We start from the raw sequence: 17,166 nt of genomic DNA, 5'->3' as shown, positions 1-17,166 counted from the left end.
AAAAGCCCTCTTCCTTCCCACCTTCCAGTAAACAAACAGTCTGTCGACTTTATACGATTTTTACTCGTCTAGAAATATTAATTAGGGCTTAAAGGTCTTTTGATAAGTCTAATTGGAATATAAGTTTTATTCTAAGTGAATTTTCTGGACTTAAATAGATTAACGTTGCCTTGCCTTGTGTAAAATCATGCAAGTAAATGAGTTTTTGTGTTGTGTTAATGAAGTTATTCCTATTGTTTTCAGTGTCGATTCAATTATACTTTTCACTATTATAGTAATCGTTACAACTTGATGCTGAAAGGAGAAAGTGAAAACTGAAACTGTGAAAAAGAAAGAAAAGTCAACGACTCAGTTCAGCTTCCAGACTTCTTTGTACACTCTATTATTTGCAAACAGACAAAAAGGAATGCTCCTTTTGCTCAGTAACAGAACTTGGAGAATTTGGAATGGACGAAGGATTTCAGGATCGGAATAATTAAAAAATATGCACGATTTTTTACCATCACCAGCTCGACCGCATATGTTATAACTGTATCGTACGTTTAAGGTTTACTCATAAGGGTATTTTATAGAGCTATTATATAAGTGCCAAATGAGCATGACCGATGAGGCTGATGGGAAATGTATAGATTCTAATGTTGCTTGAGTATGTAAAGAAAGATTTGGCTGGCCAATTTAGCGCGCAATTTATTTGGGTCGCTTCGTCTTAAATTTGAAGCGATTCCCGTAAGCTTCTGCTATGTTTCCTTGGTAAAGCCGATAAATACTGATAACGGTTTATCATTTAGTATCAGTTTGTACACCAGCACTCTTTTAGCTTGTTTAATATAATAACATTAATGCAGGTTATTTTGGGGAGAAATTGAGATATTGGTCATATATAATCTGTGTTTCCCGTGTAATAGCTCCATCAAGAGAAACTGTATCAATTAAGCTTAGTTCTTTTTCTCTTGGCTCCAAGCAATGTTCGAAGGACCTGCCTTATTCTTCCACTCGTTAAATCCTCCCTATATATGAAGGGAAAATACTGAAATTAATAAAAAAAAGCTTGCATGGTCAGTTGGTGTACGGAAGTTCACCTAGGGTTGTGGGGGTTAAAGGGGGGCGGGGGCGGGGGCGGGATAAGGAGATCTGGAGATCTTGTACCCATAGCTCAAGAGTTTCTAGATCTCTTGGTCAGCACCTCTCGTTACTCGGTGCTGACCAAGAGAAAAGGGCTCTGGTTACGATATTGTAATAAATTCAGTTTGTTGAGTTGGTGCGGGGGAGGCCCTTATGAGAAATCCCGGGTATAAACCACTTACCCTGCCCTGCACTTACAAAGAAGACGCGTACATCAGGACACCCGCACAAATCGGCAGCCAAAGCCAGAGCAGATGACGACATGCCACTGAAACACATTGTAACAACTGGCTTACTGAGATCAATCCCAGCATCCTTGAAAACTAAAGACAGAAAAATAAGAATGTTGTCACATCGGAAAAGATCCGTCCACCGGTCTACAAGTTTTACTATACTTCGGGAGAATTAACGTAACTAAAGTACCGTGCGCGCGCCGGGGCATGGACAGATGTGAAGTGTATGAATTGTCACGCTTTGACTAAGTTTGTTGTGTGACATAGTTTAGTAGTGACATGTATAATAAAGATAGGGGAGAACACATGTAAGCGCAAGAAACACATATAACAAGTGAATAAAGGGTTTTACTACTGTATTTGTATCTGGAGTCAGATTGGAACTTGTAACACAGGCTGTTAGCAATATCGCAAGACTAGTAAGTGTACGTACCCTGTTTTAGTTCTCCAGTGGTCTTTAAACAACGTGTTTTGTCGTCTAATAGTGATTGATAGGGTATGTTTACTGCTCCAGGATAATGGCCAGTATTGGGGTCTGAAAGGATGGTAAAAATGATCTGTATCGAAAATAAACTGTTTTTTTTACAGGGGGAGAAATATTCATGTTACTATTATCAGTCACTATTATCATCATTATCAAAATCATTCTCATCGTCAACAACATTAGCATCACCAGCATCACCATCACCATCACCATCAACATTATCTTAATCAACCGTTACCACAATTTCTCATCAACATTGATTATTATCATCATCAACAACATCAACCCCATCAACATCAACATCATCATCATAAAAATTAATTAATTAATTATATAACTTTGTTCATAGAGGATAACACTTGACAGTAATTCAACTGATAAACTTGTGGTCCTCTGTTAACGTCTCTAGTTAATTAGGGACGGGACCGCCATTAACGTGATCATCCGAGCCACGTGAAGGTCGAACCATTTGTAGATGTAATTACAAAGGCAGCATCTTCTCCTCAGTTATTTTAAGACCCTGAGTGTTGGACCGGCCGAGGCTTGAATCACGACCTCCCGCACAACAGACCGACGCTCTTACCAACTGAGCTAACCGGGTGGCGGTTAATCATCATTATCATAATCTTCAACATCATCATCATCATCAACATCAACATCAACATCAACACCAACATCATCATCATCATCATCAACAACATCAACATCATCATCATCATCAACACCATCATAATAATCACAATTACCACCACCACCCACATCGTCATCATATGCATAATTTTTCAATATTAGACCAGATAGTTTCATACATTACCATTTACATGACCTTTGAACAGTTTCTCAGACCTTGAGTCACATACTTGAGAACTTTTCTCTTTTAGATTCTTGGCCATATCATCATAGCTTACCAACCATTTTTCTGCAGGCTTTGCTTTGAAATTACCTTCCTGTAAATTTTTTCTGTAAATATTACTGATAGCTTGTGTATAGCGGCCAAGAGGTAGTGGGATGGGGGGAGGGGAGAGTGGGGATAGGAGATGGGAACGCATTGATTATTTACCCTTATTTTTAGGCACATGTCGGTTGTTTCATAGCCATCTGATATCCATTTTTCGAGGCCTCCATTTAAGATAGACACCTTGTCGTGTCCATAAATCTACAAAAAGAAAATAAGATACATTTTTTAGCTTACAGTCAACTATCGTTACAGCGGACACCCTCGGGACCGTCGCTTCATGTCCGTAATAGCGAGCGTCCGTAATAGAGAATTTCTTTCATTTAATTTCTTTGTCGGTGTTTTTTTTTTTTTTTTTTTTTGTCGGGGAATTTTCTCCTGTCCGTAATAGCAAGGTGTCCGTAATATTGGGGGGTCCACAAGGCGAGAGTTGACTGTACATAGGTCATTAAAATGCCAGAAACCACTTCTTCAGTACAGCATAACTATCCAAGGTTTGCATCGCTATATTTTCCCTTTGGGCTTCCATAAAATCCTTGCTGTCCATAAATAAGTCATCAGATCCAGGCCTCTATGGGCTCCCTGCGGTTTGCGATAATCAAATATGATAGGGTACCTTGAACATGAACAATACTCTAGGTCCAGTGAAGAATCCACATCTATCATCACAACCGTCACATAGGATCACATGACTATCATCATCGACGCCTGCGCCTCTTGCATTCATTTCAAAGGCAGCAGCATCAGCTAGCTTACGAGGATCTTCTGGGGTTAGTTTAACGCCTTGGAAGAGATTAAAATGCACTGCACCTTGTATGTGTCTTCTACAAAAAAAATAAAATAAAAAATAAGAAAAATAGAATACCCTCATTGATAATTTAAGAGCTTTGCGTCCGAATAAATAGATAAAACTGAAACATCCCTCCCATCCCTCCCCTACCTGAATCGCCTCTCTTCTAAAATATCTTGCATATAGTTTACCATTCCCCCCCCCCCTCCCCAACGAAGGCACGTATTTTACTTACCCCTCCCCTCTTAGATGCAAGAATTGCTTACTCACGCAAGACCGTGACCACGTCGAAAGTAACTAAGTAATAGTTCTAAAAGAAATTTCCTTTTCTCTCTAGATCGATGCTTCGTTTTAAGACCAAAAAATTTGTTCTTACACCCATGGACGTGTCCCTAGAAGCTTTTCCGGCATGTCTCTGAAGTCAGTTTGGAACAAATTTAAATGGCAGAGTTGATCCCGACAATCCACCAAATCCGATTGCATTTATAGGAAAACCTATAAAAACTAGCTCGAATTTGACATTACTATGGAGCTTTATTAGCATACAGGAATGTCTCGATACTTCAACCTAATTTTGACTACAGTTGCCGTTTTGTAGGGAGCCTTTACGTTTGCGAGTACGAGGGGTCATACAAGGGCTTATATTACGTGCTTACTTGGCGAAGTCTTGCATGGCATCTCTGCTACTATACCAAGTAACATCAAGTATATGAAGCTTTTCAGTGGCTGACTGACTAATTCGTTGATTTAACCACTCTGTTGAAACTAAGAGAGGGACCTTTTCCATTTTGACCCGCGTTCAGGTGCTTTGAAAAGGCGCCAAGCTACGGCAGTTTTGTTGAATTGACTTGCGTGACATTCCTAGTTGGACACAGGAAACCCAATTTCACAACACCGATTCAATTTTATTTAATCTTGGTCATAGCAATCAAAACTACATTTTCTCATTAGTAAAATTGATATTAAGATAGTACAATAGTTTTGATATTAGCAATACGAAATAACAATTTTTCTCAAATTTGAATTTCAGGTATCCTCTAAAGATTTTTATTATTTATTATATTAAGCCTAGATATAATGTTATATAGAAGTACATAATACAAACTCCATGTTCCAGAATAGAATCATTTTATAGAATCATATTAGTATATGTAATAGAATTCCATGCTGTCCAATTAAGAAATAATTGGATGAGGAAAACTCTGAGGACTGACAAAATTGGATGAGGCTGTAGGCCGAGTCCAATTTGGCAGTCAGAGGAATTTTTCCAGTCTAATTATTTCTTGATTGGGGAGCATGAAATCCCATTACCTATTAATTATATAGTTGCCTAATTAATTCCATATCAACAACTGGCCTGTCCAACTAAGAAAATAATTGGACAGTTAATAATTATTATAATTAATTATAATTATAATTATTGTATAATTAATTATTCTAAATATCTACATGTTTCATTATTGTACAATATTTTCAGCACGTTGTCTTAAGCTTGAACTTTGATATCACTGCTTCTTTGAAGTTTCCCTGGCTAGTGGTACTATAGCCTCCTTGCTAGATGTCTTGCCTTCTGTTGCACAAATAGAAATTCTCAAACTAGGAATACATGTTTTATTTATTATGCTATAGTAAAAACAAAATGTAGGTCTTTGCCACCAAGGCCATGATATCTCCCTTACCATTTCTTAAGTGACTACATTGTCCCTATGAAAGGAAATCAAAATTTTGTATCTCTTATTTTAATAAGTTTTAAAGTCCCAATACTTTAATGGTCCATGTAGGGTGTACATAGAATTATTGAGCTGGTATATGGGATAGTATGTAGGCTATCAGTAGGGTGTTGGGAGGCTGTCAGAGGGGTGTAGGTAGGTTGTCAGTAGCGTGCGGGTAGGCTGTCAGTAGGGTGTGGGTAGGCTGTCAGTAGGGTGTGGGTAGGCTGCCGGTAGGTTCTGGGTAGGCTGTCAGTAGGATGTGGGTAGGCTGCCGGTAGGTTCTGGGTAGGCTGTCAGTTGGGTGTGGGTAGGCTGTCAGTTGGGTGTGGGTAGGCTGTCAGTAGTGTGTGGGTAGGTTGTTGGTAGGGTATGGGTAGGTGGTCAGCAGGGTGTTGGTAGGTGGTCAGTAGGGTGTTGGAAGGATATTAGTAAGGTGTTAGCAAGTGGTCAGCTGGGTGTGGATAGGCTGTCAGTAGGGTGTGGGTAGGCTATCAGTAGGGTGTGGGTAGGCTGTATGTAGGTTGTATTGGTAAGTTGTCACTAGGTGGTTGGTTGCTAGGTTGTTGGTGGGATGTTGTTCCGGCATTGGTGGGTAGTCAGAAGCGGTTTGGCCAGTTTTCAGTTGGGTGTTGGTGGTTTTCAGAGGCTTTTTTTAGTAATGTGCTATTAAGTGAAGATATTCCTACCAATAACTTACAAGTGATGTGCATTTTCAGGATCACTGACAAGAGACTGAGGTTCGGCATCGCTGTAGCCATCTATCAGAACACTATCTTCCCTGGACTTCATTTTCATGATCATGTAGGCTTTCAGGGCTTCACGATACTTGAACGCCTGGTAAATCAACGAGCACAAGAGATAACCCAGTGGCACGTAGGACAACATGCGAATAAAGAGCTTAATGGTTCCAATATAAGACAGGCCAAAGCTTTGAGCATTCTGGAGGGCTGTGCTGAAAATGGCCATGATACCAAGGTTACTTAGGAGAACAGCATCTAAAAGATTGAGCCAATTGTATTCTTGCTTGTAAGGTTTCAGGTACACGAATACAGCTAGAATGATCATGCAGGAGTCTTCGAGTATAGCTCGTTTCATGGGACTTGGAGTCATGTAAGTTGATATTATGATTAGGTACAGGCGACAAACAAAGTAGAATGCAGAGCACCAGCGGTATTCGTCCTTGAAGCAGCCTTGGAATGCATCATAATATGGCTTTAGAGTGAAGACATTTACTAATGGTCTCAAAAGCTTGGTGATGAATGGTGTGAACATGAGGATCAATGGGCATGGGATGACTATGAATATGAGGAAGAGAATTGCAATAACTGCATATCCAATATGCTTTCCTTTAAAGAAATCCACTTGGCCATCCATAAACAAGACTGTCTTCCCTCCAATGTGAGCTGGGTACAAGAGCTTGAGAGTGATCGTGGTGATATTGGTGTAACATAACACAAACAGGGTGCAGAGGGCACGGAACGGTGCCTTTACCCGACGACTGTAACACCAGTTTGGGTACTTGCGGACCACTTTGGCTAGAATGTAGACTGCAATGAATATGTACACCGGTAAAATATACATTATCACTAGCTTGTCGGCATCGTCCATCTTTTCCATGAAACAAGATCCTCTGGGTAATTTTATCTTAATATTGGCCAACCCAATCATAAACTGCATAAAGGAATCCAACGTAAAGCCTTCAATGAATAATAAGGTCATCACTTGGAAAGAGTACAGCCATGCATTCAGGTAGCCAGTGAAAACATCCAGGTTGATCAATGTAACAAGCATTACTATCAAGAAAAGGACTATTCCATATGGTATTACAGTGAGCAAGTACAGATTAGAGCATTCAGAGCTGCATTCTTCACTGCCAAGCACAACGGTATAATTTGCTTTGCAAGCGCCACAGAGTATACCATCACTCTTCCGACTCTCAATGCACATTTTATCAGGTTCATATTTATATGCTTGTGCCTGACCATTTGATAAGCCATTAGCTCTGCAGTAAGTATCAGGACAGATATAAGTTAAGAATTTATCGTTTACTACTCCAGCCCAGTATCCATCCCGAATGAACAATGTTTTTCCATCTTCACTGCAGTTATATATTCCACTTTGATCCTTCGAAGCACATACACAGTCATGATCATCCTTATTGAAAAGAAATCCAGGAAAACAATTCTGCACAGTGAGATTACCAAGTGTCTTTTGCACCAGATGTTTACCAGTTGTCTTGAGTTCGACTTTAAATTTATCTCCAGGTTTTCCTCTTATTGCGAGCCCTTTGATGTGGTTGTAAACAAGAAATAATGCTGAAGTTCCTTTGAGACTTACTGAAGGATTAGAATGAATCAAGACTTGCACAATACCATATACATTATTTCCCTTTTCATCAATCAACTCGACAGTTGCATTAAAAACTTGGCTTGGAGCGACGATCCATTCTGAGGAATTAAAAATAATGTCTATAGGTTCAGTGACTACCTCTCCTTTAAAGCTCACATTTTCCCCTCCTCCACCTCGGTATTTAATGAACTTCCACTCTAAGGCAGTGTTTTTATCTCTGGTCTCTCCCACTCTAAGACAGTCACGCAATGTCGATGCAAAAACTGATCTTCCAGAGGAATTTATCTCAAATGATTTGTCTCCAACACTGTTATTTTGAAATATTATTTCTGTATCCCATTCATTGTAATCAATACCATCTTTATAATAAGCCAAGAAACATTTATGTATTTGTGCCCCATTGGCATTAAAGCTAACTAGTGGTGGTCCTGGTGCCTCGATATACAATGCTCCTCCTTTTTCTTCGCAAAAATTGTGGAGAAAAGAAAGCTTTGAGCGTTTTGCTAAAATTATTCTAGCACTTCCATAAAGTGATATTGCCCCTCCTCTAAATCCTTTGTTGTTCTCAAAAACAACATTGTTATGTACTTCCATAATGGCAGAGTCTAATACAACAGCAGTGCCATTATTATATGAGATTATTACATTGTTCTTGAAGACTAAGGGAACTTCATCAGCATAAATAGCTCCTTGACCAACTACATAGCTTTTTGAAGCTGTAGTGACATTATTGTGTGATATATCACAGTGCTCAAATATGATATCGTATGGTAAACCAGGGCCTATATCATCTTCGTTTCGATTCACCAAGAAGGCACCAATAGCAGAGCCAACGGTTCCAGAATTCCTAGAGATATTACAAGACTTGAACGTAATCTCAGTTTGTTTGAATTGTACAAGCGTATTTAGTGGTGCTAGCGATGTTGCACCATAAGTTGCCAAGCCTCCTCCCCAGAGAGCAGAATTGTTTGTTATTTGACATGATGCGAAATTGAAGATGTTGGGCAGAATAAGGAAATCCTGTTCAACAGTACTTGACAATCGGAAACCACCTCCTTCTGCTCGTGCAAAGTTGTTCTCAAATACAGTATTCGTTACCTTTACAGTATTATTCGCCGTTCTATTTTGTAAATCAATCTGCATACCCCCACCCCAAACAGCAGTATTATTAGCAAACACACTAGAATCAATAACAACACGGTTATCAGTTGAGTTACCAAATAAAAACAAGGCCAGCCCTCCACCACGACTAAAGGGAAGGGTTGGAATCTCTGGTATTGCAATGTCTGGTGTAGGTGCTATATTGTTGGTAAAATAGCAGTTCTGTATAATGATGTCAGTTGGTTTCGTGTATATGATTGCTTCCTTTCTTGGAATTTCCAGGGGGTTGAGAGGGTTATATTTCATCTCCCCAACAGAGAGAAAGACACCACCTCCTGCTTTGGCAAAACGTCCAGAAGACTCAGCCAGGATTTCTTGGTAGTAATCAATGTTTTGATTTTGCACAGTTTGATTTGAATCATTCGGTACATTACGATCAAAATTGGAATTCAAAATCACAACTTTCCCAGACACTGTATAAACATTGAGTCCAACTCCGGGAGTGTCTGCAATCGTCACGTTCAGAAACTGTAAGCCATAGCAATAGTTGATATACACGGCTGATATGAACTTAGGATTAGAAATGTTACCTTTCCAGTCTTCTTTACCTACGGAACTAGCATGCCATCCTCCACACTTTCTTAAAGTGAAACCTTGGAAAAGCAAATCCCTCACGAGTGTAAATGCAAGGCTCGTGTTTTCAGCACATGTTATGATGACTTCTTCAGCACCTCCTTCTCCATAGATAGCGAAATTTTCGATATTCGTGAGGTTAAAGCTTGTGTTTAGATTGTATTGTCCTCTCTCTAGCAGCACACGAGTTGAACTTGCTCCTTTGGTGACAGCATTTTGCAAGCCTTGATCGACTGTTCTGCAAGGAAAATCTTCGTCCCCGCAAGTGTCGGAATCGTTTCCCTTGGGAGATACATAAATGGTACGATTCCATGGCTCACCTGCTGCAAATGAGAGGGATTCCAGGCTTATAAAGTAGAAGAAAAGAAGTAAAACGACAGTACATTTGCCACCCACCGCCATGTTATAAATTTTCACCTTCTGGTCATATCAGGTTACGAGTTTCATTTCTTGGAAGTCACGAGACTGAAAACCTATGTTTGGATTCCTGTGTGGTTGGGATGAAATGGCGGGAAAATCCGATTCATAGAGAGAAAAAGATTTGAGAAAAATGAAAGAGAAACAGAATGAAAGAGAGAGAGAGAGAATAATAATAAAAGTAGTCAAAAATAAATGACAATTTGCTTGCCCAATAATAACTTTAAAAAATTTTTTTCAACACATCACAGACAGACAAACAGACAGACAGACATAAACAAAAGAAAGATAATAAAAAGACGAACGAACGAACGAAAAAAAAGTTAAAATCAAGATTAGGAAATACACCAGTTTTATTTAGAACCAGTTAGGGACAAGTTGTATTTACAAAATAAACTTAGCATGTAAAATACAAAGCAATATTGTAGATTAATTTGGTTTATTTCGATTCAATCACAAGAAAATGTTTATCAATTAGCTCTTTTCTCTCTCGTTTCTCACACTGGGCTTCCTGTGTTCTCAACAGCAACAAAACCAAACCCGGCCAACAAAAACTTTAGCGACTATTTTTTGGTCCAGTAGATTTAGTTTCTTTCATTACTTTCCCTTTTCATAAAAAAATTGTTCGAGCTGCATATGCTTTAGGTTAAGGTGAAAATAAATTGCTCTAAATGAATAATACGTACGCTACAAGAAAATATTATTTTAGTTCATGCATCTATATAAAATATTTGACCATCTAACCATCAACGAATATTTTTTTCTTCATTCACATTCTAGGGATATTATTGAGCACACAGGCTCACGATACAGCAGCAGACTAAACAACTATCATGACACAATGTCTCTTTAGTGAATAGACCTCCTTAGGTCTAATGTTTTCCCATTTCAGACCACATATCATTTTCTTGAGAATATTATTTTTGTTTGTATTGTATCCATATTTATGCCTTCTCGTGCGCAACTGTTAAATAAAGAGATGATACTCTAGGGAATGAAATGTAAGGGGAAAAGGAGATCCATTATCCATCACAAGTTGGACTCCCTTGTCTGAGCTGGAGAGCTCTTTTCACGAGCTGCGCATGCTCGTTGATTCTTCTTGATCTAGATTTTGATGCGTTGGTTCCATCAATCGAATCTGATGAGCATCTGCTTGGTGGTGGGCTGGTATTGGCTTTAGATGGATGTTTTGGCGTCCTAAAACAGGAAAAACTGAGTTAAGGCTCCGACGCACGCTGCTACTGTTATTTAGCAATTACTATGAGGAAAATTGTCTTATTCAAATCCAACTAGTCGGTCAAATATATATATGCAAACAAGTTTTGAATTAAATTTAAATTTAATGTTTTGATTCTCAAAGCCGGCACCTTTTGCTACTACAGTAGTAGGATATAACTTATAGCCTAGTAGTAGCTCATCCAATCAGAACGCAGCAATGATGATACCTGTAGTCCGCTAGTTGGATTTGACTAAACACAACTATTAAGGCCCGGAAACGCGGTGCAACATTGGGCGCAAAATTGCAGGCAATGTTGCTGAAATACGGGATGCAAGCGACAAATTACGTCGTGTGACATGGCACTTGCAACATAGATTACGGGTAACATTGCGCGCCAATGTTCCGGCTTGGATGACCACCTAACTTACTCGTTGCTGTCCTCATTGTCGTCTGCCTGCAGAGACAAGGCCAAGTATAGATCTTGCGTACTTGGGGTTTCTACGGGACCCTCCCTCGGTACATGAATCGACTTTTTTTCTCGGTTTTCTCTCGGTGCGGGTGAAAACATTGGAGTGCTGTACTGTAGTCTTGGTGGACTGTTTTGGCCATCAGGAGCTAAAAGGAAAATTAAAGAATAAATGCATAAACGAATGAACAAATAATGCTAAGAGCAATGGGTAGAAACACGTTAGTTATTCAAATCGGTCGCCATATTTTGATACGGTGTATAGACAAGTCAGAGTACGTCGATTGACATCCTAATACTTTGGACAGACAGACCGATGAGTAGGTTGTGGGTGGACTGATGGAATGGATGGAAGAAGTTTAGATGGATGCATAATAAAAATAAATTTATATTTTAATAAGAAAGATATATAAAACGAAACAAGATTCTGATTTACTCACATCGTAGCTTTTTATAAACCGAAGGAAGTTTTCTTTGAGGCGTAATCAATAGCTGTTGCTTGATGAAGTTTGACCTTTCGTCTTCGAATTTCTTTCTCTATTTACAAACAAAATATAAAGAGCTTGTCAATATAGGGACGGCGGAACAGTTTTTTAAGTGGGGGCCTGCAGTCCTCGCCTACCCTCCCTATCCAATACACCCAAAAATTAGACAAAATAAAAATGTAATTCTCGCAAAAAGTGGGAGGCTAAAAACCTTTGAATCGAGGAAGATCTAACAAACTCTATCCACTCATGTGATGTTGAGTACGGGAATCGAACGTGAGGACTCAAAAGGGAGAGGAGAGTGAGTTATCCGTGCTACACCACTCTTGATTCCCCAACTGACTCAATACCATCATAAAGAATACAAATGCTATCTAAATAATAGTAGTTCCAACCTCGTATCCTAACTTGGCGGCAGATTCTGTGAAATTTCTTCGTTCATCTTCAAATGTTCTTTTCTGTTCATTGAACATCACTTTTTCTTGTTTCAGTCGCTCCCATTCTTCACACATTCTAGAATCACTCTGAAGGATAAAAAAAAAACGCGTTCAGTTTTAGGGAGTGAGGAAGGAGGAGGAAAGGAGAGGTGGAAGAGAGAAATGAAAAAATGGAAGGAAGGAAGGAAGGAAGGAAGGAAGGAAGGAAGGAAGGAAGGAAAGAAGGAATGAGAAAGGGGAGGAAGGAAAAAAAGAAAAATAAAGCAAGAAGTCTGACTTTAAAAAGAAATAAAGAATCGGCTGAAGAAAGGAGAGAAAGGGAACAAAAGATGAATAAAGGGAGGGAAGGATGGAAATATAGGTTGAAATGGGAAAGTAATACAAAAAAATGAAAGAAACGAAAGCGCATGACATACGAGGAACGAAGAATCAGCTTGAGCATTTCCTTCACTTTCTTTGACCTGAAACGACTGGAAACATAACACTCACAAGTAAATATACATCATAAAAATCCACAGATTACGTGACAAAAACAAAATCAAGATGCTGATTCAAAAATCCTTCTATAATATCTCCTCCTGTGTTGAATCTTTGAACCTTGAACTCTTTTCTGGAAATTCCAGGAAAGTACTATATCCCCCCCTCCCCTCCCCCACATAAATGTTTCCCCATTTCAGGCCAGGTGTCATTCCCTTGAAAATAAGATTCTTTATTTGAGTTGCATCCATATTGATGTGTCTTCTCATTTCTCATGTGCAACCGAGCACAACTGTTAAACAAAGAAATGATACTCTAGGGAATGACACATGATCTGAAATGGGAAAACATTATGTCTGAGTTGAGGAGGTCTATTTCACTGATTTTGCCCATTTGGCGGAAGTTTGGAAGTCTATTTTATACCTTTATACAGTTGCTTTCAAATTTTGGGCAACTTGCACAGCTCAAACATCAATATTTAACAAACCTCTATCAGAGCTTCTTGTTGTTCAACAATGTGTTGATAATTATCCAGTTGTTTTTTCAACTTTTCTACTTCTTCGGTCAATGCAGCTTTTTCTTCATTGTCTTGTGGTGAACTTGAAGAAGATCCTTTGTTTGCTTGCTCAAGTCGGGACTTTAACACCCTCCATTTTTCTCTCAAACTCTTTTCGATTCCTGTTATTATTATCAATGAAAGGAGGTCCTTTTGAATGTGAAATTAATTATCGCTGTCAATATAATCAGCAAAAATGTGCTTGTTGTTCACTATTAGCTTCTTACAGACATCCTTAGCGTGATGTTGTGACGACCCAAGAATATCTTCATAGGGGGATACGTCACCACCAGCTAAAGGCATTATCATATCCACTATTGCTATTGCTGTCACTACTATAACTGCCATCATCGCCATCATAACTATCATCATCATCATCGTTATCATCTATCAACATCATCACCATCATCATCATCCTTCTTCATCATCATCACCATCATCATCATAATTCATCATCATCCCCACCATCATCATCACCCCCACCACCATCATCATCATCATAACCATCATCATCATCGTCATCCCCATCACCATTATAAACCAAGGACATCATTATTAAATTATCATTTCTTAGTCATTATTAACGAATCTTGGCAATAAGGAAGGGATAAGAATTGTTAGTTTAAAACTTAAATTCCTATTGAAATAGATTTCTGGATCAGTGACAATAACTGCAACTACAGTGAATCAAATGTATGATAGACATATTACCTTCTCTGACCAGTTCATATGGCATATTGAAGTGTCCTGCAGGAAGACTTCGGACAGACAGACCAGAACATTCATCATCACTTGTACAGCCCTGTTAATGAGAATGTAAATGAATATCATAATATATTATTATAAAACTATGGCAAAATAGATGGAAACTCTCCCATGGGAAAAACCAAGCAGTGTTAACTAGTAAACAATGGAAGTGTATTGCAAAAACTTTATCTGTAAAAAGATACTAAACTTATTTTGAGATGATGATCACTATTTATTAATGATCGAAATATCCAGTAAAATGACAATCAAAGTGTGTTGGCTTCTCATCATCAATTTATAATAAAATGAAATGTCTAAATAAATATTTTCTAACTTTGTCGTTTTTTAATTCAATTGTTTCTTCAGTATTATTTTACCATTATAGTAAAAACAGTAACAATAATAATATTTGTTGTGAAATGTGATCGTCCAGGTTAGTGTAGAACTTGAGAAAGACTGTTGATGGTGGTGACTGACGTTTCAACAACGTGAGAAGAAGTCATCTTTAGAGTCCAGTGAGAAAACGAGAGATAATAATAATAATCATAGAGGAGGGTGGTTAATTTGGCAGCTTAAATTAATGTGGGCACTCACACTTACACTCTACGCTACCAATCTACATTTACTATTTTATGCACACAGAACTCAACTATCACGTTGTTTTTTAATAGTCGCTTTCTGATATAATTTATCTCCAAAAAAAATGCCTGCCTTGAGTAGTATACACTTTTTTCTATCTTCACTAGCCCTGGATTTTAATATATTATTAGAATTTATTTTTTGATCATTATTATCATTAATACCTCAGAATCACTGTCGTATCCAGTGGACTTCTGGTTTAATGCACCAATGAGTTCTGCTTGCATGTCCAGCAGGGAATCCCGCAGATCATTGTTCTCTTTAATTAATTCCTATCAAATAGTGCACGGTAGGTGTTATTCACTAACCAAATCCATGATACTATTCAATGAACATGCGACAATGAGCAAATAATAAGAAACAATAAGAACTTAGTCACTGTAGAAGAAAAAAGACAAAATATAGCTCTGGTAATTGGTCAATTGCCAGCTATATTTGTCTCTTTCTTCACCATATGATAAGATCGGCACATGAAGCAAAAACAATCTTGTAGTAATAGTAGTGAAAGTATAATAAGCTGTCTGATATTTTGTCTACAATTATAAATGTATATTTATTTATGAATGAAGCCCTGATGGGAAAGAACTGAGCTTGTAAACCAAGGAATATAATTTACAGCTGCATATCTTATGCCAAAATGATTGATATGATTCTACGGAGGCCATGAAAAGAGCCAGAAATTTTCACAAATAAAAAATTCTTTCTGCCGCTTAAAAAATGACATCATAATTTGTGGAACTTACTTCAAAATGATTCTTATCACTAAAGGAAATTACAATCTCTGCAATAGCGTACCTTTTGTCTTGCTTCATAATTTGTTACTAGTAATCTATACATTTCTTCTTCGCTTCTGAAAGTTAATCATCATTATCATCAAACTAGATTGAAAAATTTATGATCTGTAATTTTATAATAAAATAATTAAACTCCGGATCATCTACATTAATGTGTAGATGAATAAAAGAGAATAGGATAAATGGGATGGATAGATTTAAGTATCCATGATTTGGTGAATTTTTGGATAGATGGATGAGAAGGTAGAATAGATGGGATCCATGGATGGAAGAATAGGATGGATGGCTGGGATGAGTGGAAAGATGGGATGGATGGCAATGAGACATATGTACCTATTTCCCGTGTTCCACATTGCCTCTTTTTCCATCAGCTCTTTGGATAGAATTAAGAATCTCCATTCCTATTCTCTTTTCTTGGCTTTTATCAGTGAGCATCTTGAAAATAAACAGAATTTGTTTACACTTCAAAAACACATTCTACACATATAATATTAACAACCAGCACATTTCAGCACTTTTCATAATTCTAGCAACTCAAGAGATCTGGCAGTTAGGCTTCTGTCAATCAAATCACACCTTGATATCTCATAGCGATCTGCACGGAAGCTAAGAAAAGGTCCCATTAAACGAACATCAGAGACAACCATTCCCGTGCCTTTAATGTACAAGTTCAACTTTTAAAGACCACATCTCAAGGAAACCTTTACAATTATTATTTAGTTTTATTGTGACATCTTGAGAGTTTCAATGAAGATGATCTTGGCACTTTGTGCTGTTTACACAACATTTGAAAAATAGGGTTGAGTCCCAGGGAAGTTCTTTCTCAGGGTTTTACCAATCTGAAGGGAACTCAGCCTGTAGCTGTAGTTTGGATGGGGAAACAAAATACCAGAATATCTGGAAGTTAGTAGGTGGCAAAATAATGAAAAGCACTGTAATCGCACAAAAGGCTCTTACCATTAGGTGATACTTTGCTTGAATCTTAAAAATGCACACTATTAAATGTGGTCAAAAAACGGCCGCTCCAGCATCAACATACAAAAATTAAAATATACAAAAATAGTTAACGATAGCATTGACCTCTACCACACTGCTGCACTCTTTTTTTTCGCCGACATACTCGTTTTCTTTTTTTTTGTCATGGTTATCTGGTATCACGCTCAACTGCTGACCACAATTCGGACTTAAGCCTTTTGACCCCTAATGTTAATGCTGGCGTCATCAAACATTATTAAATTAAAATCGTTATCATACTAAAACTAGTATTCTCTGTAAAATAAATAATTAAATGTAAACCCTGTTCTTGTATTTTCTTCTCATTCTACAACCACAACCCCACTCAAATAAATTCCAACCTTTCTTCAAAACATGAGTTTTTCTAAACACCTTTAATTTGTCTTTACGATAAACTATTAGTAATGATTTGTTCATATAAATTAATCAATTTAGGCATGTATTATAGTATTGTGCGTACCGTTTTGTATCCATATTAAGTGTTCCGCCTATAACTAAATGTTATTGTAGATTATTATTATAATATTTTTATTATT

At 37.8% G+C, this 17,166-nt stretch overlaps 3 protein-coding genes across 9 annotated transcripts; all 3 read right to left on the bottom strand.

Annotated features, from left to right (window-relative positions):
* Positions 1-43: 43 nt before the first annotated feature.
* On the bottom strand, positions 44-4,418 carry LOC116298952 (thiosulfate sulfurtransferase). 2 transcript variants are annotated; one of them, XM_089030506.1, is made up of 7 exons: positions 4,241-4,418; positions 3,411-3,618; positions 2,900-2,995; positions 2,654-2,786; positions 1,789-1,890; positions 1,305-1,445; positions 44-1,007 (listed from the first exon to the last, which is right to left on the bottom strand). In XM_089030506.1, exons 1-7 carry the CDS (start codon positions 4,369-4,371, stop codon positions 997-999), a joined length of 822 nt encoding a protein of 273 aa, XP_088886632.1. In that variant the 5' UTR covers positions 4,372-4,418; the 3' UTR covers positions 44-996. The 2 variants fall into 2 exon arrangements, with proteins under 2 accessions (XP_088886632.1, XP_031563404.2); XM_031707544.2 differs by having other exon boundaries at positions 1,321-1,445.
* Positions 4,419-4,478: 60 nt separating this feature from the next.
* LOC116298950 (uncharacterized) lies at positions 4,479-9,819 on the bottom strand. Of its 6 annotated transcripts, XM_031707537.2 has the most exons (3): positions 5,994-9,819; positions 5,264-5,288; positions 4,479-5,154 (listed from the first exon to the last, which is right to left on the bottom strand). In XM_031707537.2, exons 1-2 carry the CDS (start codon positions 9,779-9,781, stop codon positions 5,270-5,272), a joined length of 3,807 nt encoding a protein of 1,268 aa, XP_031563397.2. In that variant the 5' UTR covers positions 9,782-9,819; the 3' UTR covers positions 4,479-5,154; positions 5,264-5,269. The 6 variants fall into 6 exon arrangements, with proteins under 6 accessions (XP_031563397.2, XP_088886623.1, XP_031563400.2 ...); XM_089030497.1 differs by having other exon boundaries at positions 4,479-5,288; positions 5,983-9,819; XM_031707540.2 differs by lacking the exon at positions 5,264-5,288 and having other exon boundaries at positions 5,983-9,819.
* A 399-nt stretch (positions 9,820-10,218) lies between these two features.
* Positions 10,219-16,051, bottom strand: LOC116298948 (afadin- and alpha-actinin-binding protein). The gene is given in 11 exon segments (XM_089030886.1): positions 10,219-10,993; positions 11,444-11,630; positions 11,922-12,018; positions 12,362-12,490; positions 12,820-12,873; positions 13,368-13,558; positions 14,148-14,238; positions 14,987-15,094; positions 15,618-15,672; positions 15,950-15,972; positions 15,974-16,051. Coding segments are annotated over 11 exon segments (1,188 nt in total). The 3' UTR covers positions 10,219-10,818.
* Between the last annotated feature and the right edge of the window lie 1,115 nt (positions 16,052-17,166).

Source organism: Actinia tenebrosa, unplaced genomic scaffold (assembly GCF_029948245.1).
Source record: "Actinia tenebrosa isolate PJP-AT-01 unplaced genomic scaffold, QUT_ActTen_1.0 PGA_scaffold15__27_contigs__length_11533743, whole genome shotgun sequence".
Lineage (NCBI taxonomy): Eukaryota > Metazoa > Cnidaria > Anthozoa > Actiniaria > Actiniidae > Actinia > Actinia tenebrosa.
Note: the sequence above shows the minus strand (reverse complement) of the source record. Positions and strands in the feature narration are given on the sequence as shown.